Below are 27,208 nucleotides of genomic sequence, written 5' to 3'. Positions count from 1 at the left end.
ATCATTTTCATTTGAGTTCATCTTGATGCCCGAAATTCTGTTAGAAGAGTGCTATTTGAGATAATTGTCAGATCTGCTGCTCCAATTAGATATTTGTCATTTTTGCCATGATTATTGTGTGCATGATATGTCCCTGAACTCTTCATGAGTTTTGTTATATGTTTTGCCATCTATCCAGAGGTGCAACCCATGTATTTTTGTGATGTGTGTGGTGACTAGCACAAGCTTGCAAAGTGAGGCATTTGTTAATGCTGATTTCAGGGACTTAGCATTTCCACTAAGTCCTTGACCTGTTTATCTCTTATTGTCATATGTTCATCTTGTTTCCTAGTGATCCGTGCCTCTTTTGAGGATAATCAGTAAGGATGTTTTGTTAATCTTGTAGTGCTCTATCCATCCATGTCTTTGTTTGCAATTATGGAGCACCCTAGCTTGAGTCAATCGAGCTCTACTTTTGTCATTTCGTGAATCTGGGCAGATTGTCTACTTGTTAGCAATTTTGCCGAGGATGTTGTAGTTGATCCGTGCATGCTATGTTATTGTTCTTGCCATGTTTAGCTTGTATTTTGTGTATTCTTGATGGGTGTATGATTAGTTTGTCATGACATGCTCTGTAGTGAGTGCATCGAGCTCGTAAACATGCCTACTTGATATCTGTTTTCAGCATGCTCCAGTTTTCACTAAGTCTGAAAACTGATTATGTTTTTGCCATGTTCACATGCTTGCAAATGTATTTTCTGATCCCTTTTGGCTCAAGGTCACTAAGGGACTTTTGTTAAGCTCTTTGAGTAGCTCCATGCCATGCTTTACTTTGCCATGTTCAGGTCCTGTAGCATATTGTTTTCATGCTCCAAAGAGTGCTATCTGATCTGAAATTCCAGACAAGTGTTAATTTCACTAAGTCTGGAATCTGTTTACCAAATGCATTTTTGCCATGCTTGTTTGAACCTGTTAATGGATGAATTGGCCGTAGCTCAGTGCTAGTCTTTTGTTAAGCTTCATGAGTGGATCCCTGCCATGTATTTTTATGCCATATTTGAGTGCTGGAGCATGTTCATCTTGTTGCATTTAGATGGCTACTTACTGTAAATCGCAGAACGTGGTCATATTTGAATCGCTTGCCATTCCCAAACCGTAACTCTGATTTCGGCGTTCTTTATATCGTTTTCAAGCGATTTCATCTCATCTTTCCAGTGGAACACTTGGATTTCCAAGTTGAGGCCAGGTTCATGCATTCCTTATCAAATCTTGCATATGCATCACATTTTGCATTCCGCATAGCATACCATCTTTGCATCATGTTGTTCGAGTTTGCACGTGGTTGATTGTGTCCTTGTTGCTTGTTTGTCTTGTTTGGGTAGAGCCGGAAGACGAGTTCGCTAACGAGGAGCCCGTTGAGTTTGCTTTCGAGGATCCAGTCAACTCTGACAACTTTGCAGGCAAGATGATCATACCCTCGAAATCACTACTATCTTTGCTTTGCTAGATGCTCGCTCTTTTGCTATGCCTATGCTATGATACCTACCACTTGCTTATCATGTCTCCCAAATTGCCATGTCAAACCTCTAACCCACCATGTCCTAGCAAACCGTTGATTGGCTATGTTACCGCTTTGCTCAGCCCCTCTTATAGCGTTGCTAGTTGCAGGTGAAGATTGGAGACCGTTCCTTGTTGGAACATTATTTACTTGTTGGGATATTATTATATTGCCTTGTTACCTTAATGCATCTATATACTTGGTAAAGGGTGGAAGGCTCGGCCTCTCGCCTAGTGTTTTGTTCCACTCTTGCCGCCCTAGTTTCCGTCATATCGGTGTTATGTTCCCGGATTTTGCGTTCCTTACGCGGTTGGGTGATAATGGGAACCCCTTGATAGTTCACCTTGATTAAAGCTTTTCCAGCAATGCCCAACCTTGGTTTTACCATTTTCCACCTAGCCTCTTTTTCCCTTGGGTTTCCGGAGCCCGAGGGTCATCTTATTTAAGACCCCCCGGGCCAGTGCTCCTCTGAGTGTTGGTCCAACCGAGCGATGTCTGAGGCTACCAGGGGCAACTCTGGGCTGGCCTACCCGACGTCTGGCTCATCTGAGTGTGCCCTAAGAACGAGATATGTGCAGCTCCTATCGGGATTTGTCGGCACATTCGGGCGGTGTTGCTGGATTTGTTTTAACTTGTCGAAGTGTCTTGAAGAACCGGGAGACCGAGTCTGATCGGAATGTCTCGGGAGAAGGTCTATTCCTTCATTGACCGTGAGAGCTTGTCATGGGCTAAGTTGGGACTCCGCTGCAGGGATTTGAACTTTCAAAAGCCGTGCCCGTGGTTATGGGCAGATGGGAATTTGTTAATGTCCGGTGGCCACCAGGGGCAACTCTGGGCTGGCCTACCCGTACCTAAGACAATCTGAGTGTGCCCTGAGAACGAGATATGTGCAGCTCCTATCGGGATTTGTCAGCACATTCGGGCGGTGTTGCTGGATTTGTTTTAACTTGTCGAAGTGTCTTGTAGAACCGGGATACCGAGTCTGATCAGAATGTCTCGGGAGGAGGTCTATTCCTTCGTTGACCGTGAGAGCTTGTCATGGGCTAAGTTGGGACTCCCCTGCAGGGATTTGAACTTTCGAAAGCCGTGCCCGCGGTTATGGGCAGATGGGAATTTGTTAATGTCTGGTTGTAGATAACTTGAACCTTAACTTAATTAAAATGAATCAACTTTGTGAGTTACCGTGATGGTCTCTTCTCGGCGGAGTCCGGGAAGTGAACACGGTGTTGGAGTAATGCTTGCCGCAGGTTGCCCTCTAGTTACTCGTTCGCGCTTTGCCCTCACTTCCCGCTCTCTTTTGCGAACAGGTTAGCCACCTTATTTGCTAGTCGCTTGCTGCAGCTCCACATATTTACCTTGCCTTACCTATAAGCTTAAATAGTCTTGATCGCGAGGGTGCGAGATTGCTGAGTCCCTGTGGCTCACAGATTACTTCCAAACCAGATGCAGGGCCTGACGATTCCGTTCCAGATGACGCGCTTGAGCTGAAGTGGCAGTTCGACGAGGACTCACGCCGATACTATGTGTCTTTCCCTGATGATCAGTAGTGGTGCCCAGTTGGGTGATCGGGACCGTGTCGCATGTTGGGTTGATCTTTTATTTTGGCGCCGTAGTCGGGCCATGAGTGTTTGAATGTTGTAATGCTATTTATGTACTTTGTTTGACGTGGCGAGTGTAAGCCAACTATGTGTCTCCCCTTTTATCATCTATATTACATGGGATGTTGTGAAGATTGCCTAACTTGCGACATTACTTTCAATGCGGTTATGTCTCTAAATCATGCCTCGACACGTGGGAGCTATAGCCGCATCGAGGGCGTTACACATTCATATTTTAGGCTTGCCAAAGTTGAGAGAAGTAGTGACAACTGCAGCATGGTTCTTGTGGTATGAAAAACGAAAATTAATTCATGGGGAATCTACACAAAGTGCTGCTCAAATAAACCTGGCTGTGAGAGGTTTGTCGGCGAACTATGTTATTTCATGTGCTCCCAAAGTCAAGCAGAAGTCGGCAGTATAGATGAAAGCCTAGAACCGGATATGTCAAACTGAATTTTGATGCTGCATATGATATGGATACACTACAGGGTTCGGTTGGTGCTGTTCTTAGGGACCACAATGGCCGGTTCATAGTTGTTGTTCTTAGGGACCACAATGGCCAGTTTATAGCTGCTGCAAACGAAAAAATTGACATATGTTTTGATTCATTTACAGCTGAGGCAACTGCAATTCGGTTTGGCAGGAATCTTGCTTGTACGGTAGGATGCTGTAAAACTGAGATCAACTCCGACAATATTGAGGCCATCGAAGCTCTTGAAGACGAAAATTCTTCTTCAGTTGCTAGCGTAATTTTTGACGATTGTTATTTCATGTCACTGGATTTTAATCATGTTGTTTATGATCATTGTAATAGGGAAGCTAACCAGGTAGTTCATGAATTAGCAAGGTTAGCTAAATTTTCTACCCCTAGTTTTTGGATGGATACTGTCCCTAGTGTGCTTGTAAATGATGCCGCTGTTTTGGTGATTGAGTAAGAGATATTATTTGTAAAAAAAAAAGCAATTGCGATTTTCCAGTAGTCATTTTGTGGTGCTAGTAGTTTTTTTTTTTTCAATGCTTGGTGCTAGTAGTTAGAGTCGCAGCGTGGAAGCCACAGTGCGTTGCGAGTTTCACCGCAACCGGACTCGTACAGGGGTGCGCGGACAGCCACCGCCCCGTTCAATGGCCGCCGCGCTTTACCTCCCGGCGAACCCAAATCCTCCGCCTAACCCCACCTCAACCCTCCGCCAGCCGCTGCCGCGGCCTTCCACTTCCGGCGAGCTCCACTTCCGTCCCCGCCTAGTGCCCCGTCGAGCCCGCGCTCGAACCCATCTCCCCGCCGCGTTCGGGAGGCGACCGCCCGCGGCGGCTGCGGCCGAGCGCGGAGGGAAGGACTACTACGCCACGCTGAACGTCCGGCGCGACGCCACCATGAAGGAGGTCAAGAGCGCCTACCGCACCCTCGCGCGCAAGGTACTGCTCTCTCGCTTCCATCCTCTTCCATGCCCCTCTCGGCTGCTGCTGCTGCTGCTATTCTGTTACATCCAGTACAGTTTGCCTGTCTGTAATTGTATGAGTGTACAGAGACTAGAAGTAAGAGAGATAATGTGGTATGATTGAGTTGGGCCACTTGCATAATTCTCCGGTGCCAACCTGGGGAATTATCAGCATGTGCATCTATTTCACTACTTCCATCTTGTATTAAAAATGAGGTACATTTCAGAAAGCTGGTCGTGGCGATAGTACAGCAATGTTACAGCATGAGCATTTTTGACTCGTTGGGATTTGGCCTGGTCAAAAGTAAGCTCTCATAAAGATTGTAGTAATATGATAGAGATGTTCTACCCTTCACGGGATTCTGCAAAGCTATGCTAAATGTAATTTCAACTTAATTTTTCGGTTTCGTCCTAATTTTCAAATACATTCTGTTTTGTTAAAAGGAATGCCTGGATCAAGATACTGGGTTTTATCAATTTGTAAGATGATAATCCTGCATATTTGTGCCTCTTTGTGTTGAAGATTACCGAGCTATACATATGTAGTACAGTCTACAAATTAAGTCCCAATTGTGCATTTTTGGGTGTTCTCTTCAGGTAGACCCTACTCGTATTTTATCACATGGGGTGTTGATTTCCAAGATTCCACCCATGTATAGGTGGTGCTGGAGCTACAGACCGTGAAGAAAACACTTTCTTGGTTTGTTTTGTATTTCAGTACCACCCGGATATGAACAAGAGCCCTGGGGCAGAAGAAAAATTTAAGGAGATAAGTGCTGCATACGAGGTATTGTCTGCTCTCTGGTCTCTGCTGAAGTGCTAGGGATATGCTGAGTGTTAGACTAGTTATTATTTTACTCTTTGTAGTAAAGTGACCCAATTTTTCCCAGTGTGCTGCACTTTATGTGCACTGTAGCCCGTTGAAGTTATATTCTCTGCATCTTGGAGATATGCTATACTGGAATAGTTGCAGCAATTTCATGAAGCCACTAAAAAACCTATTACTTACAACGCTATGTTTTCTGCGTCTCTGTTTTCTTTTACTGTGCAGATGTACTATTAATTTCTTTTTTTATTTTCCTTTCTCTGCTATAGATGAAACTTGATCTAATGAGGGCCAGGTTGAAACTATTCCTAACCTTTAGTTTGTGCGTTACCCTTGCTAGTTACTACACTGCTAATCCACTGTGTCAAGGGGTTAACACTTAACGGTGACCCTTGTACTTACTGGTTCCTTGTTTATCAACAACATCATTGAATCAAAATCTAAGTAATATACTATATTATAGTTGTGCTTTAATCAAAGAGTCTTAGATGACCATATACTTCCAAACTGTGATGTTTGACAATGTTATCAGATGACTACACTTTTCTTTTAGGTTCTGTCGGACAAAGAGAAAAGATCTTTGTATGATCGGTTTGGAGAAACAGGACTTCATGCAGATTATGGAGGTGGAGATTTCAGTGCACATGGGGTATTTCTTTCAATCTGCCATTTTCCTAGATGTTGTTTTCTCTTCCTAATTATATTCTTCAACTTACACCAACAATTGTTGTCTAAATTGGATTTCATGTTTAACAATTAATGTAATAGCAGTTTGATAGGCTCGATCATGAAATTATTGTGGGCTAAATTGTAAAAATGTTTCTCACTTTACCCTCCGCGGACATTCTATATTCTCTATTATACACATTGGCATGTGATTCTCATTTTTTTCTGAAAGACTAGTGAACTCTGCTATTCTCTCCGATCCATATAAAAGTTGTACTAAATCAGCGACAATTAATATGGATTGGGGGGAGTATAATAATTGCGTTAGTAGCTGAAGTAAACAAACCAGAGTTTTTTTGACAGAGAACTGTAGAGGAGGCGCTGACAGTATATATATTATTAATAATGAAAAGGGTTTACAAGATATGTACAATACTAGTATTTACAAGAGACCCGTGGAAAGAATATACAGATAAACGCCAGGTAAAAACCTAACTGAAAAATCAAGCTAGAGAATCTATCCAACAGAATACAAAGTTAACCATAGGATGCAATGCAATGAAGAAGAAAAAAACAGCAACAGCATGCGATTCTCATTTATGTGTGATTATCTTGCAAATAGCTGTATGTTGTGTGCATCCTGCATCCTAACTAACAAACCACTTTACATGGAAGGCCTCAATCGAATAAAGCTAATGTAACATGATCTTCGGCCTTTTGTTTTCTTTTGCAGGTTGATCCATATGAACTCTTCAATGCATTCTTTGGCAGTTCTAACAAATTCTTTGGAGATAGCATGGGTCCAGGGCGATTTCATTACAGTTCAAATGTCAATGATAACAGGGGACTTGATATTCGGTAAATAATTTCAGCCTCCCATTAGAGCAGGGAAAATTAATTCTTGGATAGCTGTTTACGCCCTTTTATCTGTATTGCAGCTATGATCTTCTCCTTCCTTTTGAAGAATCAATCCTTGGAGGCAAACGGGAGATCAGTATTTCTCGACATGAAACATGTGGCGCTTGCCATGGATCTGGAGCTAAATCTAGCGATAGCATAACAGAATGTACACAATGCAGAGGTCAAGGCAGGTCGATGAAATCTCAGAGGACACCTTTTGGTATAGTATCTCAGGTGACCTAGACATTCTACTGGAACGTTGTGTTTCCTGTCATTGTGTAACTTGTGTTCAGACTGACTTACTGAGTTTACTTACTGCATGGCTTTTGCAAATTTTGTGCACCTTTATTAGAGCCTACGATATACAAATTGTCTGTTAAATGAAGTCTCTCTAGAATTCTGTTTTTCTGTTGGGCCACTAGGATTACTGGTCATGAATGTGGGAGTTACTGTTGGACTGTGTATTATTTCATGGAATATGGGAGAACTCTTGTCTTCTGAACATGCATAAACTCTTATTAGTGTATGAACAACAAAATCTTACATGCAATAATTTTTGTAAATGTTTGATATGTCATATTCCATTTTTCGGTGCACTTACCACATAATTTAGTCTGTTTATCACTGTTTACTATTGCTCGTGGCTGACATGCTTAGCAAAGTCCTCTCTTTCCTGAAGTTCAGAATTATACACTTTATTTAGTATCTTTTGATGTATGATACTTTAAATTACTACATCTTGCTGTTACATTCTGCAGATATCTTCTTGCTTAAACTGTGATGGCAGTGGGAAGATAATTACTGATCATTGCGCAAGCTGTTATGGTTCAGGCAAAGTCCAAGTTGAACGAAGTATAGAAGTAGACATACCGGGAGGTATTGAAGATGGCTCAGCCGTTCGACTTACCGGAGGAGGTAGTGTTGATAAGCAAAGGCAAGCACTGGGAAATTAATACATAATTATGTAAATTTATGAACCCCTTATGTAGTTTTCCGCATGTTTAATTTAAACATGTTATTTGGTAAAAGCTATACCTAGGCTGTCCATACTCAGATTTCTGACAATTGACAAAGTGCTTATACTTGTCAATTTGTATACTTTAAGTAGAGTAATACAGTCTGAATGTAACACTACTCGCATTTCAGTTAAGTACTTAAGTTTGTTAGGGTCCACTTACTGGGAAAATATATTGTTATTATCATTGTTATCCATTTCTATCTTATCATGCAGGGGCGTAAGTGGTGACTTGTATATATTTGTTCGTGTTGAAGAAAAACAAGGCATCCACAGAGAAGGTCTCAATCTGTGCTCGGATGTCACGATTGATTACACTGATGCAATTTTAGGAACAACGGTGAAGGTGAGCTGTCAAAACTCGAAAGCTTGAAACCTTTTTTGACACGTAATCGTTGTCCTCAAGTTAGATCACACAAAACTTACATGTTGTCTAATAACTGAAGTATATCCTTTGTTAATTCCATCACGCTGCAAACATTCTCGTTTGTGCTAGAAAGACTCCCACTTAAGCTTAATCGAGAAAGCAATCTTGTTATTTCAGGTTGAGACAATAGAGGGATTGAAGGATCTTTATATTCCTCCTGGAACTCAGCCTGGGGAGAAGTTGAAGTTTGCGCAACTGGGAGCTCCAGACATTAAGAGGCCTAACCATAGAGGCGATCACAACTTTGTGATAAAGGTGAAGATCCCAAGGAATATCAGGTGTGAATTGCCAGTGTTTTCTAACAGCATGCGTGCTGCTGACTTGTGTTTACTCTCTGATGAGTTGATATCATATCGAACTTTAGCTATCACCAAAACCATCCCTTAAATATTAATTTCCAAAAGTTTTAAGAACTAGCTGATTTCTTGTTCAAAAAGTGAACCAAATTGGACATGCTTGATTGCAGGGCTCAACAGACAACAACAATCACATGACTGTTCTTATATTTCATCTGACCTTCCCTGTCCTCCGTTTGTTGTTTGCTCTTTGTTGGCATTACCGGTTGGCAACTGTAAGGCTGCTGCTACTCATAGTGGTCCTTCAGGGAGGCTGAATGGAAAATCAGTAGCATTGCTTGTTAGTTTTTCCATTGTTAACACCATAGTCACTTTTGTTGTGTTAGTTTCCCATTGTGTTTATTATTTATGCAGTGACCAGGCACGTTCACTTGTTCAAGATCTTGCCGCACTAAAGGGAACTCAGGGCATTTCAGTTCCTAGTGATGGTACATCGTACTGTTTCCGAGTTAATTGTAGTTAGCATCTTTTTTCTGCCTAACCTTGTGGCTTAATCAGAAACTATAGACCAAGGAAACTTGAGAGACGGAAGCCATCATTCTTCGGCAAGGAAGAAAACATCGTTTTGGGGGTCTGTCAGGAATCTGTTCAGGTACATATAGTATCTTATTATCTTTTATTGCAACAAAATGCAACAGTGGGTCTGTCGTATTGATATGTTGATAGTACCGCCTTTACATTGTAGTGCCAAGCCAACTCGTCTTCTAGTGCATAGTCAAAAGGACAGAAGCTTAGTATTTTGACTAATAAGCATCCCCTAGGTCTGTAGAACTGTAGGTCATTTTTGTTCAAATTTAACAGTGTCATTCATATCATGGCAGGGCTGATGAAGGGGATCAGAGGTTTGCTTCGATCAGTGCACAACCTGTTATTCCACGGTGGACTTATCAACGCGGAGTTCATCGTGCTGCCCCATTGTTAGAAGGATGCTTCATGATCGCAGCACTCATCTTCGTGATGAGCAGAAGGGACAAATTCAGGTTTTGCCCGAAGGGGGACGATCGCACAACTAAACCTGAAGATGGAGAGTGAAGTTCGGTAGCGCTGTTTGTTGGATGTTAATAGTGTAATGGATCTGAATCCGGTTGCACAAATCTGTTTCTCGGACAGATTGGCGATCATATTGTTTGCGCCCCGCCAGTTCTGTTATTGTGTGAGAAGCCAGGAAGAAGCAGGGACCAGAGTAACATCAGTGAACATAGAACAACACATTTGTACTAGTAGTGCTACTAGACTAGTGCTCATGCCTTGAACAGATTAAAATATGAATATGTGATAGAAAATATTTACTACAATTGTAAAGAAGCTGTTGACTCAAGAATGAAACATGTTACATGCAAAAGAGATTGACATATGTTTGAAGAAGCTGGTGACAAATGCCGTGGAAGTTTTTAAAACATGTTTCAAATATTTCAAAGAGATAGAAATATATTGTACAGGAGCATTTGTAATGCGTTCCACTTGATTGGTTCTGTTGGACTCCACACGGGGCAGAGACACCACCGCATTCGTCTCACCGGCCGCTACCGCAGCCGACCGGATCCATCAGCCGCCATGCGTCCGCGTCCACCGCTCCACCGGATTCAGCGGCGGCGGACCCCCGCGGCCTGCAGCTGCCTCCTCCTCCTCCTCCTCTCTCTCCTCATCTCCCCCACCGCCGCCGCCGCCAAGTCCTCCGGCCGCCCCATCACCGTACGTCTCCTCCCCTGACCTTTCCCCACGCTTCTCCCTGCCATCATCCACCCGTCTCACCCTCCAATTCCGCGTTGCAGGACAAGGAGATCCGCGAGAACAAGGCCGCCTGCTACACCGACGTCGAGAAGTACGTGGCGGCCGTATATGCGCTGTGCTGCTAACGTTCAGTGGGAATGCATCTGATGTGTTGTTTCTCTTTGCTCCGCGCAGCGGGCTGTGGGGATTCGCGTGCAGGTCGTCCACCACGGAGAAGGAGAACTGCGTGCTGCGCTGCCTCTCGCCGGAGTGCTACAACCTCATATACGGCGGCGATCCGGTGAGTGGAGGCGCGATGTGGAAGGCTGCTTTTGTGGTGTTTGATTTGATTTCTGATGGGATTTTTTTACTGTGTTGTGGCAGCTTGAGGAAGGGGAGCTAGACTATGTCCGCAGCCATGAGTACAAGTACTGCATGCACAAGTAAGACAGCAGTAGTATATTCGATGTGTAGCTTTAATGTTTCTGGATATAGGCTGAATTGTACGTATCTACCTAGCATCGTAAATGGTTGCATTGTTTTGCTCTCTGTTTGGGTGTAGAGGGTGGAAAAGGAGCGAGATAATTTTTGGAGTAATGTCTCCTGTCAGATGGGATATTTAGGAGAGGGTCAGAACAATGCTCATAGACAAGTAGAGTTCTTAGCAATTTTCACCACATACCAATTTTGTATACCTATATCTTTTCATGTAGTTCCTTATGAAGGGCAGTCTTAGGTATATGTTCAGCGTCTAGTGATTAGGCTTGATGTACTTATGGTGGAACAGTTAGTTATGGCTTGTGTTAAAAGCCTGACCATGAAGCCTGTCATAACATGTTAGCCAAATGGATAATTCAGTAAGGGAGATTATGTTGCACCCATCTCATATGTTTTACTGAGCTCACAAACAGCAAGCACAGCAGCACTCAGGACATTTTATTCCTACCAAGCAAATCATTATGTTAGTCTGCTCAAGTGTCATCACCCACATTCCCAACCTCCATGATCTGCGGTAGAACAAAGGTTCTGTCCTTATGTATTCTACCCAGCTGTCTCTTGGATTCTTCGGTCTACATTACTGTGTGTTTTATTTTGTCAACTCACAACTCGACTCATCCTAATGTTGGCTAGTATAACTGTTCATCAAGGGTAACCCGCTGGGTCCATTGGGTTTCTAATTCTTGTTGCTATATCTCACAGTTTTACTTCTCCAGAACAAAAAATAAAATATTAGTTACTGGTGCTCCTCACATTGTAAATACCTGTACTTCCCAGAATATCACTTTGATCCCCATGATCATTTGTTATTTACTGAGAAATTACATCCAGAAAAAGAAAACAGAAATCACTTTATTTCGGACTGAGGTGTTTTGGATAATTTACATTAGAGTTTACATGCTGCTACTTTTATTATTCAGATTGTTGTATAGGTCTGAAAAATAATCTCATTTTTATACTGTAATGAACCTAACTTGTATCCATATTGTCATTGCATCATCTTTTACTAGTTGACCATTGAGTCTCTGGCATTTTAGTTTTTTTCTTCTCGAATACGCACAGCATGCATATCATTAAAGATAGAAGATGGGTAAAGAGCCCAATCCACCGTGGATGCTACATTCAAACTTTCACACCCACACTCGCCACTCCACTCCACCTAATATAGAAGATGGCATTTTAGTTTGGTTAGCTGCTCTTGCTCCGTCGCCCCAACTTGTGTTTTTTGTTTCTGTTCATTTCAGGGTATCCCTTGGAGAAAGCTTGGATGGTGTGAAGGGTTCCTTCAGCTATTCATGAAGGATTTACACTTTCTGCCAACGGAGTGAACAGAGAAACATTCTCCAAGTCTGCTGTAAACAGTAAACAGTAACATTTCCTAACATATGGTGTATCTTTATGTTGCATTATGCAGTAGGTATATTTGTATGAAATTCTTAGTCACCAATCCAACATATATCTTTCCAGTGTTTTCATTTCATGCTGGAAAATTTAGTAGGAGTATCTAACAGTAGCTCTTATCCGGGAAAATTGTGTCAAGTTATTCCTGTGTTTCCACTGTCACCTCTCTCTGATATCCTAATAGACTTATAATAGACATCCAAAGATAAAGAAACAAGTCAGATATGCAAATATAATAAGGTACTGTAGGGAAACCATATTTAAGATTCATTGAGATCACTGCTAGTGTTAGATGATAGACAACAGAATCGAAGCTTCAGTTGACACAAACAACATTACAAAGGAAAGGGTTCAACAAGAAAGAAGCACCCAGAACAACAATCTCCTGAAGTTCATGTCAACATTCAGGTTTTACTGCCAATGAATGACTAAAAAGGGGTCAGCAAATACATCACTTCGGGGCTGTTTGGTTTCTAGCCACACTTTCCCACACATTGCCATTCGGCTGGTCCACTCTTTGGAAACAGCGTAGCTGCGGCATCATGTAAGGATCAGTCAACTTCAGAAAGAGGTGCCTCAGCCTCATTATGTGTCGGCAATATTTTGCTCTCGGTTGACTTCAGGTGCAGAGTTACCCAGTTGGGTAGCCTCTGCATTGATGGATCTTGGAAGGTGTTTAATTCCTTAGAGATCGTGTGAAGCTGAACGATTCCGCCATGGTTGCTGGCATTGTGTCAATGTCAATGGATGAGTCTTGCAGGCTCGATTCAGCAAATATTTTTGGATATGAAGATAAACAAGGGCTCAATTTTGAGTTTGCGAAGTTATGTTGGTTTTGGTGGAATTCAAAGGCATGTTCATGAGTTTATCAGCCAATTATAGGCGTCGGATATCATCCCTCTGCCCAGTTTCAGTCGCTGCATCTCCGGGGACAAACCTCCCTTGGTAGAAGAGGAGAGAACCACGTCGTATGCAACATTGTTCAGCTTCGAGCTGGCAACTGGAACATCTATCTCATCGCCGTCCACAAGTTCCAGCATCTTTTTACAACCAGTTCAGCATGGTAAGTAGGTAACCATCTGGACCATCCTGTATGTAGCATACGCTGTCTTTCTGAATTTGATACGAAACTGCAGCATCCTCTAGTGTTATTTGTCCTTTTCGAAATTCAACACGGAATCATGTGATTTACTTAGCTTCAGACCGATCACGTTTGAAGGATTGCCATTGACAGAAAGCAATTTCTAAGATGCTTTGGTCAATTTTCTGACATTAGAAACTAGTATCATTGTCGCCCCTTTGGTTGCTGACTTGCTCTACATCTACTAAATTTGTCTCCTCCTCGATGTCTTTCAGCCCTGTCTGTAGCCATTCTATGGAATCCATTGCGGTCCGGGTTCTTCCTCCCGCAGGCATTATTATCATTAGCACCATGTTGAAATTGTGTCAGCTTCAACCAGCCTGCATGCATACAGCAGTAGTACAATCTCGAAGGAAGAAAGGCAGAAATGGAAGAAACGAAATCGGAAACCAGCTGGTCAATGCATCATCAGCAGGCTTGGCAGACGATTGGGCTGGACCGATTTGCTCGGGCAGAGAAAAGAATCTAGTTGGTGGGCGGGGCAGAGGCGGAGCCCATCCCACAATTTTCCAACCGATGAAACAACAAGACGAGAGTTCGTTGTACCCGATACGATACCTGCTGCCCGGAAAGACCTACCGTACGCACCGTCGACCGATCATTGCCAAACCAACAACACACACAAAAAAAAAAAAAAAGAGGCGCCACACTTCCCTGGGCCACGCCATCATCATCTGCTTGCCAGAGCTCGCCGCTCTTGTTCTCCCGGGCGGGAGGGCATCAGCAAGTTGGCCACCATTCTTCTCTCTGGAGTAGCAGCCGAGTCTCGAGCGTGATGATGCGGCTCGGCCGGCGAGTCCTTGACCGGAACCAGAAAGCCTGCCAAGCGTGCGATCCTGAACCTGCCCGGTTAAATTTCCCCTTTTGACATTATTATCGTGAACCTGCCGGGTTTTACTGCTGCGTTCTCAGGCAGGCACTGGGTGTGTACGTACGTACGTGTTGCCAAAAATTCAAGTTTGTGTACACCAGCAGAAGGCCGTGCTGGTGCGCCTTGCCCGAGGAACTGGCCGATAAATGCCCGTGAACTGGATAACATGCCATGCTCGGGTACTTCCCTCCCACTGCCCGAGTGTCGCACCTAGCAGCGCGGCAGTACCACTCACGAACCTTTTGCTCGTGGTCGGAAGCTTGGGATTCACTCAACCCCAACCAGCAGCATTCCGAAAGAATCTCCAGCGCGGTGGGCAGGAATTTCCTCCCGACGGAATTCCGGGTGAAAGCGATTTCCTAAACGATTTCCTAAACAATTCATCCATCATGGAAATATATTACTACTAGCACTGGAGCAGTAGTATTATTTTTCTCGTGTCTTTTGGCCCGGCGGGTGCTGGTCCCGCGTCCAGCCAGCCTTTCGTTTCACCTGGCCTCAAAAGACTCCGCCACCGGGGTTAATCAATCCATGATTAAAGCAGCAATCAGGCCCATCGCGCCAATCAGGCCCGCCGCTCCAGCTCCTCGCGCTAACCAAACCTTCCATTATAATTCAAGATTCCCCTGCCCCTCCCCCTCCCCCTGCCCACTCTATTTCTACTACTGCCAGTACTACCTCCACACAGAGAGTGTCTCTGCTTTTCTCCTTCTCCATGGCCATGCCAGTGCCCTCCTTGAGCTGACAGAGCAACAAGCCTCTCGCCGCCCCCCTTCCCCCGGTCTACGATGGCGGCAATGCCGGGGCCGGCGAGGCTGGCCCTTGCCGTGCTGGCGCTCGCGTCGGTGCTCCCGGCGTACCGCTCCGACGACCTCAACACCGACGCGCAGGCGCTGGAGGCGCTGCGCAAGGCGGTGGGGCGGTCGGCGCTGCCGTCGTGGAACGGCAGCGCGCAGACGTGCCAGTGGCAGGGCGTGGCCTGCGAGAACGGCCGCGTCGTCGAGCTCCGCCTCCCCGGCGCCGGGCTCATGGGCGCGCTCCCCTCGGGCGTGCTCGGCAACCTCACCGCGCTCCGCACGCTCTCCCTCCGCTGGAACGCGCTCTCGGGGCCCATCCCCGACGACGTCGCCCGCATGACCGAGCTCCGCGCCATGTACTTCCAGCACAACGCCTTCTCCGGCGAGGTGCCCGCGGCGCTCTACACGCTCAGGAACCTGGTGCGCCTCAACATCGGCCAGAACAGGTTCTCCGGCGAGATCTCCCCCGACTTCAACAAGCTCAACCGCCTCGGCTCGCTCATCCTCGACACCAACGACTTCTCCGGCGAGATCCCCAAGCTGGACCTGCCCACATTGGAGCAGTTCAACGTCTCCTACAACAAGCTCAACGGCTCCATCCCCCGCAAGCTCCGCAAGATGCCCAGGGACTCCTTCCTCGGCACCGGCCTCTGCGGCGGCCCGCTCGGCCTCTGCCCCGGCGAGACCGCCGAGACGCCCGCCGGGTCGCCGGAGGCCCAGCCGGGCGCGGGCGGCGGCGCGGCCGACGTCGGTGGCGGCAAGAAGAAGAAGAGGCTCTCCGGTGGCGCCATCGCCGGCATTGCCATCGCGTGCGTGCTCGGCCTGCTGCTGCTGCTCGCCCTGCTCTTCTTCCTCTGCCGGAAGAAGAAGTCGAGCAGCGCGCCGAGGTCTTCTGCGGCGGCGGTGGAGAAGGGGCGGGACCTGGGCATGGGCCCGCTGGACGGGGAGCCCAAGGGGCAGAACGGCAACGGCGTCCACGGCGGCGCCGCAGCGGTGCCGGCCGCCGCGGCCGCCGCAGCCGCCGTCGCCGCCAAGTCAGGAGGAGGAGGGTCGACGGCCGGGTCGAAGAAGCTGATCTACTTCGGGCCGATGGCGGCGGCCCCGCCGTTCGACCTGGAGGACCTGCTGCGCGCGTCGGCGGAGGTGCTGGGCAAGGGCGCGTTCGGCACGGCGTACAAGGCGGTGATGGAGAGCGGCGCGGCGGTGGCCGTGAAGCGGCTCAAGGACGTGGACCTCCCCGAGCCGGAGTTCCGCGAGCGGATCGCGGCCATCGGCGCCGTGCAGCACGAGCTGGTGGTGCCCCTCCGCGCCTACTACTTCAGCAAGGACGAGAAGCTGCTCGTCTACGACTACATGTCCATGGGCAGCCTCTCCGCCCTCCTCCACGGTAAGAAAAATCAAAAACTTTTTACAGTTTCCTCTCGCCGGGCCGGTTCGTTATCGGCGCTGCCGCCCTGTCGGTGGATGGATCCAAACAGGCTGGCGATATTCCGTCGCCGGCGTGAAAAAAGTCCAACGCGGTGGCGCGTCCCTTTCGCCGGATCCATTCCGTTTCCCTTTTAACCGGTGTCTGACCTACCCCGCCGGTCCATGGCCCGGTTTGTTTATGTCCCCGCCATTGCCATGCCCAAGGTGTACATTTCATGGACGTCCACATTTCATACGCCCGAACTGCAATTTGTACGCTAGTACATGCACGACTACAGTAGTAGAGGCAGAGTTGTCGGGCTCAGCGTTTGCCAGCCGAGTTGCGTGGGATCTAATCCGCTAGTTTAAGGCGGCCAGCAACGTGCCAGGCCTTGGCACGACCCGCCATTTGCGACCCACTTGCCTGGCTTAAGCTCGTGGTCCATGGAGGCTCACCCCCTTTTGAAATCCAGTAACACTGTCCGATACTACAACTATGCGAGCACGTACATGGAGTTATTAGTTGCAGATGAGTGAAATTTCCTTGGCAAGTTGCGCGCGCATGTGAGCGGGGAGGGCAGGGTGGTTGATGGACTTGATATGCGTCCATGTGACATTTAGTTGGCGCCACTGCTCCCATCCTCGGGATTCCTCCCCCTCCCCGCGCCAATAATGGCCGGCGTACGTACGCACACACGCAGATTTAAAAGCATCATTCGTGAGCCCGGACGGGGTAGATAAGAACACATGCCATGCACATGCACACGCACACGAGACGTAAAACCAACGGAAGCCCAAAAGAAAAGAAAGAAACAACCGTGTTGCACCGTAACTACGATGAGATGTGTGTTAATAATCTTCATGTATGTGGTGGTGTGCGTGCGTGCAGGGAACCGGTCGTCGGGGCGGACGCCGCTGGACTGGGAGGCGCGGTCGGCGATCGCGCTGGCGACGGCGCGCGGGGTGGCGCACATCCACTCCACGGGGCCGACGGCGTCGCACGGCAACATCAAGTCCTCCAACGTGCTGCTCACCAAGAGCTACGAGGCCCGGGTGTCGGACCACGGCCTGCCCACGCTCGTCGGCCCGTCATTCTCCCTGACCCGCGTCTCCGGCTACCGCGCGCCGGAGGTGACCGACATCCGGCGCGTCTCGCAGAAGGCCGACGTCTACAGCTTCGGCGTGCTGCTGCTGGAGCTGCTCACTGGCAAGGCGCCCACCCACGCCGTGGCGAACGAGGAGGGCCTGGACCTGCCGCGCTGGGTGCAGTCCGTGGTCCGGGAGGAGTGGACCGCCGAGGTGTTCGACCAGGAGCTCCTCAGGTACCAGAGCGTGGAGGAGGAGATGGTGCAGCTGCTCCAGCTCGCCATCGACTGCTCCGCGCAGCACCCCGACCGGCGGCCCAGCATGTCCGACGCCGCCGCCCGCATCGACGAGATCCGGCGCTCCGCCTCCTCCTCCTCCGCCGCCCAGCACGCGACGACCGCGGACGGCTCCCCCGCCGCCCCCGCCCCCGAGGGCGACGACGAGCCGTCCCTATAACCGACCGGCATTGATCGATCCCCGTTCGTCCTCCACCGCGAACGGAAATTCATCAGTTGGAAGAAAGGAAATTGCTTAGTTCTTTGCATGGATCGCGTCTCTGCTCATCAGCAACTTGTGCATGTCTTCATTTTTTGTTTCTTTCATCTTCTTCTCCTGTTCGGCCCCTCTTTTTCTTCTTCTTCTTTTCTCTCACGGGCTTTGATTCTGTTCTATAGCACATGTCGGTCGGAACACTACTGTAAGCGTTTGATTCTTGGAAAGTAACACATGGACGATGCCTGTACTGTACTATACCTAAGGACGACGATCCCACGGATGTCATGCCACCGTTGCCACCAGCTGTTGTGATGCTTGCTTACTTAAAACACCCGGTGATTTGCTCGCGGTAGCTAGGCTTTCGCTGCCGACGCTTTGCTTTGCCTGCCTCCCTCGCTCACTTTCACCTCGTCTAATCGGCCGATCTCGGTTGTTAATGGTGGTTGGGCTGCCCATTTTCCTGCCGTGATGAGCCTCCTTTTGCCCGTCGCTCGCCGCCCGATCGATGGCTCCGCCTGTGGCGTCTAGCGCTCGGCCTGTGAGTGAACGGACGAAACCCGGCTACGGCTACGGCTACTGGTCTTGGTGTGGTGTGGTGTGGTAGGTCGGAGGAGACATCCCTCTTTCTTTATCGGAGAGTGCTTTCGAAGTCACACGGCCACGGAGAGGGACTCGAGGGTCATGTACGTAGCGTTGCGTTTATACGTGTGCAGTTCCATGACGCTGACGGGGTCGTCAAACTCGGCGAGCAGTGCGACAACAAGGCATCATCGTCGTCTATGCACGGTTTGTGGTTGGCTCATTCATATACGAGTACTCTACAGAGGCGAACCGACAGTACAGGCGTGTCAAACCAGCTGGAATACCATGCCGTGTCAACCTCCATTAAACAGACGCAATTGTGCGGTGTTTTATGCTACCACTAGTAATAGTATCTGTGGTGAGCAGCAGCAATAAGGTCTAACTCCACCGCACGACCCCAAACGAACGTCTGCTTTGCCCGGATTTGATCTGTTTGGGTAAGAAAATGGGAGTCATGTCCGGATCTGTTCTGGAATGCGGTGGTCGTGCGCCCAGCGTCTGGCCGCATCCTGTCCGCCACAGCCAAAATGCCTATATATTCATATCAAAACAAGCTTGCACGTTCAAATATTAATTGTATGAAAATAAAAAATAATTTTACAAGATAGTATACCATCAGTAAGATAGTATCCCTTGTTGTACCAGTGGCCGTTGATCTCAAAGTTGACAGGTGGGGAATGGCCTTCTGCAAGCCTTGCGAAGACTGGAGAATGCTGTAGTACGTTGATATCATTGTGAGAACCTGTCATGCCGAAGAAAGAATGTCATATCCAAAGATCTTGCGAAGCCACCGCTTCTAATATGACATTGCACGCTTTGACATGCCCCTTGTACTGGCCCTCCCAAGCAAATGGACAGTTCTTCCACTCCCAGTGCATACAATCTATACTGCCAAGCATGCCTGAAAAGCCTCTAGCTGCGTTGGTCGCCAAAAATCTCTCTATATCAGCGGCAGTTGGCTGCCTCAAGTAATCAGGGCCAAACACTGCCACCACGGCCTGGCAGAACTTATACATTGACATCAGACATGTGGTCTCACTCATACACACATACTCATCCACCAGATCGTCTGGAATTCCATATGCCAGCTTGCGGATGGCTACGGTGCATTTCTGATAAGAGGAGAATTCAAGCTTGCCAAGGGCATCCGTCTTGCACTCGAAGAATGGGTCATGAGCAACCACTCCCTCTCGGATACAATTGAACAGATGCCTTGCCATACGAAAACGGCGACGGAATTTATCCATCTTGAAGAATGGGGTGTTGGCAAAGTAATCGGCATAGAACAGGGCGTAGCCTCTCTCCCTGTTGCGGTTCAGATTGGGAGCACGGCCAGGGAGTAACCCCCTGTACCAAGGAAGTTGCCGTTGAATGTGGTCGTGAACGACCAGTGCAGCCACCACAAAATCTTCATCATCCAATGATGAATCGTCCGATGAATAAATGAAGTGGTGGAAGAAAAATTCATCTCCACTGTCCATACCTTTGTGGGCAAAGTGTCGAACACCTTGCGGTTGTGGTGGCAAAGAGGCCGCCATGATCACCTCGGTGCAGCAGGGGTGGTTGGTGGCCGGCTACTGGCCGCTCTGGAGCACTCGTCGAAAGCTGCCGTGGCCGTCGTGGTACGTCCCCGGGGTCATATCCCCTCTGCCACCGGCTACGACGGCGACGGCCAAATCTCCTCCAATCGACGGTCAAAACTACGACGAAAGCGCGGGCATGGTGGCGGCCATGTCGAGACGTGGTTTGGTATGAACCGCCAGGGGGTGCGAATTGAGGAGGCGGGAGAAGAATAGTGGCGGCGCCGGCGGTGGGGTGAGGCGAGGAAAGGGGGTGGAGGTGTTGGAATCGAAGAAACTGGTAGTGTCCCCGACAGATGGGCCAGGAAGGACAAGAGTGTTGCGCGAGCCCGTTCGCGTGATGTCCGTTCCACCTCAAATTCGGCGCAAGTTTGGATCAAGAATGGGTCGAAAACGGATGGAATCCAAACATTTATCTGTTTGGGGCCGTGCGTTGAACCGCATTATTCGTTCGTTCTATCCAAAAGAAACGCATCTGGACATAATAGGATCACGCGATGCAGTTGGCTAAAAATTACACGAAGCGGAGAACTAGGCTGGCCAGTGTGCGCTGCTCGGGCAGCCCTGTCGGTCGGCTGGCCAGTGGAGCAGCGCGCGCCGCTTCTCTCCTGGCATACAGCTCAAAAGCCATGCCCGCCTTTTTTTATGAGCTTTGGCCGCCTCCTGCTTGAAATGCTTGGTGAGATTCTCCTGCCCTCATCCTCCTGGTTTAGTTAATCCAGCTTGGAGTCTCCATGGATGTTTATTCCACTTTCATTTCAAATGTTAGTATATCTCTCACTCACGACAGTAGCAATAACCGTTTAAAAGTAGTGATCTAAACACTTTAATATTTAGTTACGGCGGGAGCACAAATTTATTCGTATTGGGACAATTACGATTAGAAACAAACAAAGGAAAAAAACAGAGACCAGTTATCAAAAAAGTTTGCTGATGAGAGTTGGTACCACTCCAAGGACCAAGGGGAGATAAAAGCAGGCTAGGTCGACCTTTTGACTTGTTTCCCCGACGAGGCGAGCCAGCCAGCCCCATGTTGGCCACTACCCGGACGTCCTTGGCTGCTCACCTAATCTAGACCGTATAATGGAATCGAGTGACAGAAATGGCCCCTCTTCGCCTCGTCCTGCCTCCTGTGCGCTCCGTTCCATGGCGGTGGCCTCGCTATCTCTCGCTGCCGCGCACCCACGTGAAGAAGTGACCAGCTGGATCGGACACGCATGATCCTCGCGCATCTGGGTCGCAGGAGTGAGCTGTGAAATTCCCGTTTGGTTGCAATGATGTGATATGCGCCGGCCGGCCAAGGTTTCGACTTAGATATATTCGCCACAGGTCAAGGGGTAGGGTAGGGAGGAGGTGTTTTCTTTTGCTGTCGCTAAAATAATGCTTGCAAGTTGCAAGTAGAGACGTTGGTTCGAGTTTTTTTTATTTTTGTGTTGTTAAGTATTGGAAGTGATCCTTCGAAAAATTTTAGTCGTTGCTTCGTGTTTTTCTTAGAGTACTATTTTATTTTGTAATAGTATTGGAGCGGATGTCTGGAGCAGATCGGCCGAAGGAGCGTCAATGCGCGATTCGGACGGGTTTCTTTTCTAGACGTTGCGTGGAGCGATTGATATAAGAATGGACAAACATGTTCGCGGACATTAAAATGCATGTGGAGAGTTGACGATGCAAAACAATCCGTTGTACTACGTTATATATAGCCGTTCAAGCCCCGTCAAAAAAAAATATATATATAGCCGTTCAAGCAAAAATCAATCTGTTGTATAGAGGGTACCTGCGTGGAGTGAACGCATCATGGGAGGAGACTCAGAAGAGGAGAGGGCAGAAGGAAGAGGATAAAGGAGTTGACAAATGGATAAAAGTTATCGTTGATCATAAACTACTGGTGCTATTAGTTTTAGCATTTCATTGTTTTATGAAAATACATTACTCTCTAGAAAGTCGTGCAAGGGCATCCATAGATAGAGAGAAGTCAATACCGGAAATTGGCAATGGCTTTTAGGTGCATATGCACCCATTGTCTAAATAAAATTTTGAAAAGATGAAAAATTCCGAACAAAAATCCTGCGTGTATATCCGGACATTCTATGTGCATGCACAAAGTTTCTAACCGAAACTTTGTGCATGCACATAGAATGTCCGGATATACCCGCGGGATTTTTGTTCCGAATTTTTCAACTTTTCAAAATGTGTATTTAGACAATGGATGCATATGCACCTAGGAGCCAAAACACCGCGCCAGTCAATATTTCTAGAAATTACGCTGCTAGGCGCTGGGCGACCGCCTAGGGCTTGTGCCGGTCGCACACCCACCGTCTGATTGGCTAGGGGCGTTAAACGATAGCGCTTGTTGGGAGGCAACCTAATTTTATTTTAGTTCCTTGATTTTTGTTCCTGTTTAGTAATAAATAATTCATCTAGCCTCTGTTTATATGTGGTTTTATGCTTTTAGTTAGTGTTTGTGTCAAGTAGAACCTTTGGGAAGACTTGGGAAAAGTCTTGTTGATCATGCTGTAAAAAACAGAAATTTTAGCGCTCACGAGAATTGCTTCCATTTTTATTTGGAGAGTGATATTTAGTTAATTACTTTTGCAGATGATTAATAGATAAATTGCTCAGGTCCAGCAATTTATTTGAGAATTTTATGAGTTTCAGAAGTATACGTTTGATCCAGATTACTACAGACTGTTCTGTTTTTGACAGATTCTGTTTTTCATGTGTTGTTTACTTATTTTGATGAATCTATGGCTAGTAAAAGAGTTTATAAACCATAGAGAAGTTGGAATACAATAATTTTAACACCAGTATAAATAAATAATGAGTTCATTACAGTACCTTGAAGTGGTGATTTATTTTCTTATACTAACGGAGCTTACGAGTTTTCTGTTAAGTTTTGTGTTGTAAACTTTTCAAGTTTTGGGTAAGGATTCGATGGACTATGGAATAAGGAGTGGAAAGAGCCTAAGCTTGGGGATGCCCAAGGCACCCCAAGGTAATATTCAAGGATAGCCAAGAGCCTAAGCTTGGGGATGCCCGGAAGGCATCCCCTCTTTCGTCTTCGTTCATCGGTAACTTTACTTGGAGCTATATTTTATTCACCACATGATATGTGTTTTGCTTGGAGCGTCAATTTATTTTGTTAGGATTTGCTTGCTGTTATTTATAACAATATTTTGCATCTTTTATTTCAATAAAAGTGGCATTGGTAGCCTTTACTATGCCTATTTTACAAGTCCTCATGTTGCTGTTTGAAAACAGAAAGTTTACCGTTGTTGCAATAATTCCCTAGAAAAGTCAGAATGCGATAAAATGTTGAAACCTTTTGCATATTAATCTCTGATAAATTTACTACAGTGGGAATTTTCTTTCATAATTTTTGGAGCTAGGGAAGTATAGATGTTGCTGCATTCTTTACAGACTGTCCTGTTTAGGCAGATTGCTGTTATGTTTGCATTGTTTGCATATGTTTGCTTATTTAATGATTCTATTTGAGGATAGGACTATTAAATATGAAGAGGCATTTAGTATGCAATGTTGAATAATAATTTTAATGATTTGATACAGTAGAGTATGATAAGGTTTTGGCAATGATTTATACTAACTTATCTCACGAGTCCTTGTTGAGTTTTGTGTGGATGAAGCTTTTGAGATTTAGGGAGACCGTGATATGAGAGGAATTAAGGAGACACAAAAGCTCAAGCTTGGGTATTTCCAAGGCACCCCAAGATAATATTTCAAGAAGTCTCAAGCGTCTAAGCTTGGGGATGCCCCGGTTGGCATCCCACCTTTCTTCTTCGACAACTATCGGTTAGTATCGGTTGATCCTAAGTTTTTGCTTCTTCACATGATGTTTGCTATTCTTAGATGTCATTTTATTTTGTTTTACTTGCTGTTTGAATAAAGTATCAAGATCTGAAATCCTTAAATGTTAGAGAGTCTTCATATAGTTGCATGATTATTCGACTACTCATTGATCTTCACTTATACCTTCCGGAGTAGTTTGTTATTTGCTCTAGTGCTTCACTTATATCTTTTTAGAGCACGGTGGTAATTTTATTTTATAGAAATAGATGAACTCTCATGCTTCACTTAGATTATTTTGAGAGTCTTAAAATAGCATGGTAATTTGCTTAAAATCCTAATATGCTAGGTATCCAAGATTAGTAAATTTTTCTTATGAGTGTTTTGAATACTAAGAGAAGTTTGATGCTTGATGATTGTTTTGAGATATGAAGGTAATAGTATCAAGGTCGTGCTAGTTGAGTAGTTGTGAAATTGAGAAATGCTTGTGTTGAAGTTTGCAAGTCCCGTAGCATGCACGTATGGTAAACGTTATGTAACAAATTTGAAACATGATGTGTTATTTGATTGTCCTCCTTATGAGTGGCGGTCGGGGACGAGCGATGGTCTTTTCCTACCAATCTATCCCTCTAGGAGCATGCGCGTAGTGCCGAGGTTTTTCATGACTTGTAGATTTTTGCAATAAGTATGTGAGTTCTTTGTGACTAATGTTGAGTCCATGTATTATACGCACTCTTACCCTTCCATCATTGCTAGCCTCTTCGGTATCGTGCATTGCTCTTTCTCACATTGAGAGTTGGTGCAAACTTCGTCGGTGCATCCAAACCCCATGATATGATACACTCTGTCATACATAAACCTCATTATATCTTCCTCAAAACAACCACCATACCTACCTATTATGGCATTTCCATAGCCATTCCGAGATATATTGCCATGCAACTTTCCACCATTCTGTTTATCATGACACATTCATCATTGTCATATTGCTTAGCATGATCATGTAGTTGACATAGTGTTTGTGGCAAAGCCACCGTTCATAATTCTTTCATACTTGTCACTCTTGGTTCATTGCATATCCCGGTACACCGCCGGAGGCATTCATATAGAGTCATATCTTGTTCCAAGTATCGAGTTGTAATCATTGAGTTGTAAATAAATAGAAGTGTGATGATCATCATTTTCTAGAGCATTGTCCCAAGTGAGGAATAAAAAAAAAAAGCCCCCCCCCCCCCCAAAAAAAAGAGAAAGGCCATAAAAAAAAGAGAAGGCCCCCAAAAAAGAGAAAGTCCATAAAAAAGAGAAAGTCCATAAAAAAGAGAAGACCCAAAAAAGAGGGAAAAAGAGAGAAGGGACAATGCTACTATCCTTTGCCACACTTGTGCTTCAAAGTAGCACCATAATCCTCATGATAGAGAGTCTCTTGTATTGTCACTTTCATATACTAATGGGTATTTTTCATTATAGAACTTGGCTTGTATATTCCAACAATGGGCCTCCTCAAGTGCCCTAGGTCTTCGTGAGCAAGCAAGTTGGATGCACACCCACTTAGTTTCTTTTGGTGAGCTTTCATACATTTATAGCTCTAGTGCATCCTTTGCATGGCAATCCCTACTCCTTGCATTAACATCAATCGATGGGCATCTTCATAGCTCATTGACTAGCCTCGTTGATGTGAGATTTTCTCCTTTTTGTCTTCTCCACATAACCCCCATCATCATATTCTATTCCACCTATAGTGCTATGTCCATGGCTCACGCTCATATATTGCGTGAAAGTTTATAGGTTTGAGATTACTAAAGTATGAAACAATTGCTTGGCTTGTCATCGGGGTTGTGCATGATGAGAGCATTCTTGTGTGACAAAAATGGAGCATGACCAAACTATATGATTTTGTAGGGATGAACTTTCTTTGGCCATGTTATTTTGAGAAGACATAATTGCTTAGTTAGTATGCTTGAAGTATTATTATTTTTATGTCAATATGAACTTTTATATTGAATCTTTCGGATTTGAATATTCATGCCACAATTAAGAAGAATTACATTGAAATTATGCCAAGTAGCACTCCGCATCAAAAATTCTGTTTTTATCATTTAGCTACTCGAGGACGAGCAGGAATTAAGCTTGGGGATGCTGATACGTCTCCAACGTATCTATAATTTTTTATTGCTCCATGCTATATTATCTTATGTTTTGAATGTTTATGAGCTTTATTATACACTTTTATATTATTTTTTGGACTAACCTATTAACCTAGAGCCCAGTGCCAGTTTCTGTTTTTTTTCCTTGTTTTAGAGTATCGCAGAAAAGGAAAATCAAACGGAGTCCAATTGACCTGAAAGTTCACAGAACTTATTTTTGGAAGAAAAGCAACCCGGGAGACTTGGAGTCCACGTCAAGGAAGCTTCGATGAGGCCAAGAGGTAGGGGGAGCGCCCACCCCCCTGGGCGCACCCTCCACCCTCGTGGGCCCCTCGTGCCTCCACTGACGTACTTCTTCTGCCTATATATCTCCATATACCCTAAAACGATCGAGGAGCACAATAGATCGGGGGTTCCGCCGCCAGAAGCCTCCATAGCCACCGAAAACCAATCTAGACCCGTTCCGGCACCCTGCCGGAGGGGGCAATCCCTCTCCGGTGGCCATCTTCATCATCCCGGTGCTCTTCATGACGAGGAGGGAGTAGTTCTCCCTCGGGGCTGAGGGTATGTACCAGTAGCTATGTGTTTGATCTCTCTCTCTCTCTCTCTCTCTCGTGTTCTTGATTTGGCACGATCTTGATGTATCGCGAGCTTTGCTATTATAGTTGGATCTTATGTTTCTCCTCCCCATCTACTCTCTTGTAATGGATTGAGTTTCCCCTCTGAAGTTATCTTATCAGATTGAGTCTTTAAAGATTTGAGAACACTTGATGTATGTCTTGCCGTGCATATCTATGGTGACAATGGGATATCACGTGATTCACTTGATGTATGTTTTGGTGACCAACTTGCGGGTTCCGCCCATGAACCTATGCATAGGGGTTGACACATGTTTTCGTCGTGATTCTCCGCTAGAAACTTTGGGGCACTCTTT

General features: G+C 46.1%; 3 protein-coding genes across 6 annotated transcripts; all 3 read left to right on the top strand.

Moving 5' to 3' along the window:
• Positions 1 to 4,192: 4,192 nt before the first annotated feature.
• LOC123085138 (chaperone protein DnaJ-like) lies at positions 4,193 to 12,444 on the top strand. 4 transcript variants are annotated; one of them, XM_044506735.1, is made up of 16 exons: positions 4,443 to 4,548; positions 5,016 to 5,168; positions 5,290 to 5,358; positions 5,951 to 6,046; positions 6,797 to 6,921; positions 7,002 to 7,197; positions 7,722 to 7,897; positions 8,195 to 8,324; positions 8,523 to 8,683; positions 9,116 to 9,189; positions 9,260 to 9,353; positions 9,583 to 10,453; positions 10,534 to 10,583; positions 10,667 to 10,772; positions 10,856 to 10,914; positions 12,214 to 12,444. In XM_044506735.1, the coding sequence occupies exons 3-12, from the start codon at positions 5,302 to 5,304 to the stop codon at positions 9,791 to 9,793; spliced, it is 1,320 nt and encodes a 439-aa protein (XP_044362670.1). In that variant the 5' UTR covers positions 4,443 to 4,548; positions 5,016 to 5,168; positions 5,290 to 5,301; the 3' UTR covers positions 9,794 to 10,453; positions 10,534 to 10,583; positions 10,667 to 10,772; positions 10,856 to 10,914; positions 12,214 to 12,444. The 4 variants fall into 4 exon arrangements, with proteins under 4 accessions (XP_044362668.1, XP_044362671.1, XP_044362669.1 ...); XM_044506733.1 differs by lacking the exon at positions 5,016 to 5,168 and having other exon boundaries at positions 4,193 to 4,548; XM_044506734.1 differs by lacking the exon at positions 5,016 to 5,168 and having other exon boundaries at positions 4,384 to 4,548; positions 5,169 to 5,358.
• On the top strand, positions 10,215 to 12,444 carry LOC123085140 (uncharacterized). The gene is made up of 5 exons (XM_044506737.1): positions 10,215 to 10,453; positions 10,534 to 10,583; positions 10,667 to 10,772; positions 10,856 to 10,914; positions 12,214 to 12,444. Exons 1-5 carry the CDS (start codon positions 10,316 to 10,318, stop codon positions 12,266 to 12,268), a joined length of 408 nt encoding a protein of 135 aa, XP_044362672.1. The 5' UTR covers positions 10,215 to 10,315; the 3' UTR covers positions 12,269 to 12,444.
• Positions 12,445 to 14,955: 2,511 nt separating this feature from the next.
• LOC123085137 (probable inactive receptor kinase At1g48480) lies at positions 14,956 to 18,422 on the top strand. Its single transcript, XM_044506732.1, has 2 exons — positions 14,956 to 16,566; positions 17,476 to 18,422. Exons 1-2 carry the CDS (start codon positions 15,171 to 15,173, stop codon positions 18,126 to 18,128), a joined length of 2,049 nt encoding a protein of 682 aa, XP_044362667.1. The 5' UTR covers positions 14,956 to 15,170; the 3' UTR covers positions 18,129 to 18,422.
• The last annotated feature ends 8,786 nt before the right edge of the window (positions 18,423 to 27,208 follow it).

The sequence above is a fragment of the Triticum aestivum genome, chromosome 4A, assembly GCF_018294505.1.
Source record: "Triticum aestivum cultivar Chinese Spring chromosome 4A, IWGSC CS RefSeq v2.1, whole genome shotgun sequence".
Taxonomy (NCBI): Eukaryota; Viridiplantae; Streptophyta; class Magnoliopsida; order Poales; family Poaceae; genus Triticum; species Triticum aestivum.
The sequence above is the reverse complement of the archived record's forward strand: the minus strand, read 5'-3'. Positions and strand labels throughout refer to the sequence as shown.